Source organism: Abramis brama (genome assembly GCF_963993115.1).
Source record: "Abramis brama genome assembly, chromosome: 5".
Taxonomy (NCBI): domain Eukaryota; kingdom Metazoa; phylum Chordata; class Actinopteri; order Cypriniformes; family Leuciscidae; genus Abramis; species Abramis brama.
In genome coordinates this window covers 13764670-13767655 of record NC_139967.1, presented here as the reverse complement: position 1 = coordinate 13767655, position 2986 = coordinate 13764670, and the positions used below count along the sequence as shown (strand labels likewise).

Here is a 2986-nt window from a genome sequence, read left to right as displayed (position 1 = left end):
CACAGCTCGCAGAGGGGGTGGACTGGAGAGAAAGTAGGCAGTGGCCGGAGAAAACGGCAGAGCTGGAGGAAATTCTACTAATTCTCCTTTTCCACTCTTCCTCTTCCACTCAGACATGCTCTCAATATTTCCGCCTGGATGTTTCTCTTCTTTCCTTGCGCCCCTCCCCAGCTTCACTCCTCATGACATTTAACTCATTTTTTTCCCTTCCAATTTTTTTCAGTCTATTATTTTCTGGCTCAGTCTGTATTAGCAGATGGTGTGTTAAAGCTTTCATTCCTTCCACTATACCGGCTGTACCGATGGAAAAACAACACTGTCAGAATCTATCCAGACCAGAACCAATTCATGAACTCATTTAAAGCCAAAGCCATCCTTGGGGTTAGTGATTTGATGTAACTTGACAGGGGCTCAAAGAGCCTTTTTGTTTGTATAATATGAAAAATATGAAATACACCCCGCTTTATTCTGAAGGGACTTTTTGCTCCAATTGTTAAATTTCTTCACTTCTTTCACTGCAGTGTTATAGCGGAGTCCCCGGTTCTTTACTCTTGATTTGAGATAGTGGAACTGGATTCTCTGAGATGTTTCTCTTAATCTAAAGCCAAAACTAAACGCAGGCTTGTCATATTTCATCTTTCATTTTTTAGTATTTCCTCTTATTTTTGTTAACTATTCACTGCTTTAAGTATAAAATGCATGAATGATTTTAAAATGACCATAAATGTGGCTGATCTCTTATAAAACTGGTCTCGTCTTTGTCTCAAACATGGGTATAAAGTGTCAGCGTTTTAGTTTCGTAGATAACCATTCAGGAGAAACAATATAAGGGTTCAGGATTCAGTTTATTAATCGTTGATTCCATGTTATCATCAAATATTTGTGTGATTCATTTAAATATATTACAGGCATGGGTCAATCTAAATATTCAGATTAATGTTGTGATAATTAATTCATCACTTTCAATCATATGGCAGATGGAGATCCAAAATAAAGAGCATATTAACTCTTATCCCACTCAACATGTCATTTTAAACAATATTTATAAATTATAAAATGTTATAAAACACTCTTTGGGCTTCAAGAGTGTGAATTTCCAGCAAGAATTGAGAAAACGTGAGCTCCAAAGAACAGCTTTAATTGATAAATAAAACATGAAATGACATTGGAATTTTTTTTAAACTTAACCACAGACACCCACTAATTTTAACTCACCAACACTACATGATGTTTGTGTAAAAATACAAGGGAAAATAATTCCTTGAAGAGGCAGATAATGACACTGCAGGAACAATGAACTTTCATGAGAACAGCTACTGTCTTGAATTAGCCCTGCACAAAAACACATATATCATCTAAAACCTTCTGACACAACCTCCAGCCAGACCTAAAGACGACCTCGACCATAGCATGAGATGAAGAAGAAATCAGGCTTCTTATCTCTGATAGGCTGAGACATTCAGGAGAAAAGTAAACACACACACACACACATAGAGATGGTGTCACTCCATTATGATATTCTGGTTCATAGGAATAAGAGTGGCATGTGTGTGTGTTTCCATCTCTCCCTGCTGCTTCCAGTTTAGGTTAATCCTGTTTTCCCTCTCTCCATTGGCGTGATCCTTCATTCCATGCAACGTAAACAAAGAGTGCCAGAACCACGTGGACGGCAAGCACAGCAACGATGGCAGCATAGAAATAGCTGTCATTGCTGGAGTAACCCAGAAAGGCTGTGAAGAAAATAACAGAATTAAGGAGAAATTATGGTAAAAGCAAACCAGCAAATAAGGACTTAATATAATGGCTTGTAGAGTAACACATAGATATTTAGCACTGGAACTTTGTGTGGACTGTCCAACAATAATCAGAACAGCAGTCTTGATGATAATAATAATAATAGTAAGTAGCCTCCCAGACAGCAACATAGTGTCGGCCCAGATCCGGCCCACACCTGGGCCGTGTGGAACCCACGTGTACCAGGTGTGGGCCGACACTATGTTGCTGTCTGTCTGGGATATTATTATTATTATTATTATTTAAATAAACAAATAAATAAAGTTGGCTTATCAGCCTTTGGAAGCAAAATACCTTCAAAGAGAAAAGACTTTGATGTAAAATATAGTCCGATGGGGAGAGTTATCATCAGAATAGTGAAAAACAATAGTGTCTTGAGCACAGAGACAAGAGAACCGTCATTCCTGAATAAATAAAAGAGGAAGAAAAAGACAGTGAGAGATTAGACAAATTAAAGTGATTCAAATGTGAATTTTAAATGATTTGGAATCACCAAGAGCACGAAATACATTAATGATATTATATGTAAATGTTTATTTCATTTTAATCCGTTAGTTTCTTGGCCTTAGTGATTGTGATTTTGGTGTGAGAGGTCACGTGAAGTCTGAGCAGAATAACGTTAAGCACATTAACGTTATATCAAATATCTTCTTACCCTTTGAAATCAGGCACGGTTCCGGGAATGGACCCGACATCTGTCTTGTCGTATTTTTCCATTGTGTATTTTTATTCATAGGCAAAAAAAAGAGAAAAATCTTGAAAGGAACTCAATCGCTGATAATTCCGTGCTGCGACATCTTGAATTATGTGCGCTTCCGGGTCTTTGTCACATGATCTAGATGATCATGACAGCAGTTGTGTGCATGTTTACGCGTGTCCGCTAAGGGGCGCCGCAGTACTGCAACGCGCGTTTCTAGGCTACACGAGTATACATGAAAACTATCTCCATGATCTAGGCCAGTGGTTTCAATCACGCACATTTTGTATGACTTCCTTTACCACACCTGATTCAAAGGAGAGAGATCCATGAACGAAACTGAGTAGGCTATGTCGAATAAAAGAGACATAAATGTGCAGAGCTGCTGTGAGTCCACATACCAGCACTAAAAAACCACTGGTGACCTCTCTTCCTCTCAGCAACTTCTAGAAAAAGTAGGGGAGACCGGGGATTGTAACACTTTTTGCTTCAGCA

General features: G+C 38.5%; 1 protein-coding gene across 1 annotated transcript; it reads right to left on the bottom strand.

The window, feature by feature from the left end:
- Positions 1–826: 826 nt before the first annotated feature.
- Positions 827–2631, bottom strand: vma21 (vacuolar ATPase assembly factor VMA21). The gene is made up of 3 exons (XM_084114264.1): positions 2450–2631; positions 2089–2198; positions 827–1730 (listed from the first exon to the last, which is right to left on the bottom strand). The coding sequence occupies exons 1-3, from the start codon at positions 2509–2511 to the stop codon at positions 1588–1590; spliced, it is 315 nt and encodes a 104-aa protein (XP_083970390.1). The 5' UTR covers positions 2512–2631; the 3' UTR covers positions 827–1587.
- Between the last annotated feature and the right edge of the window lie 355 nt (positions 2632–2986).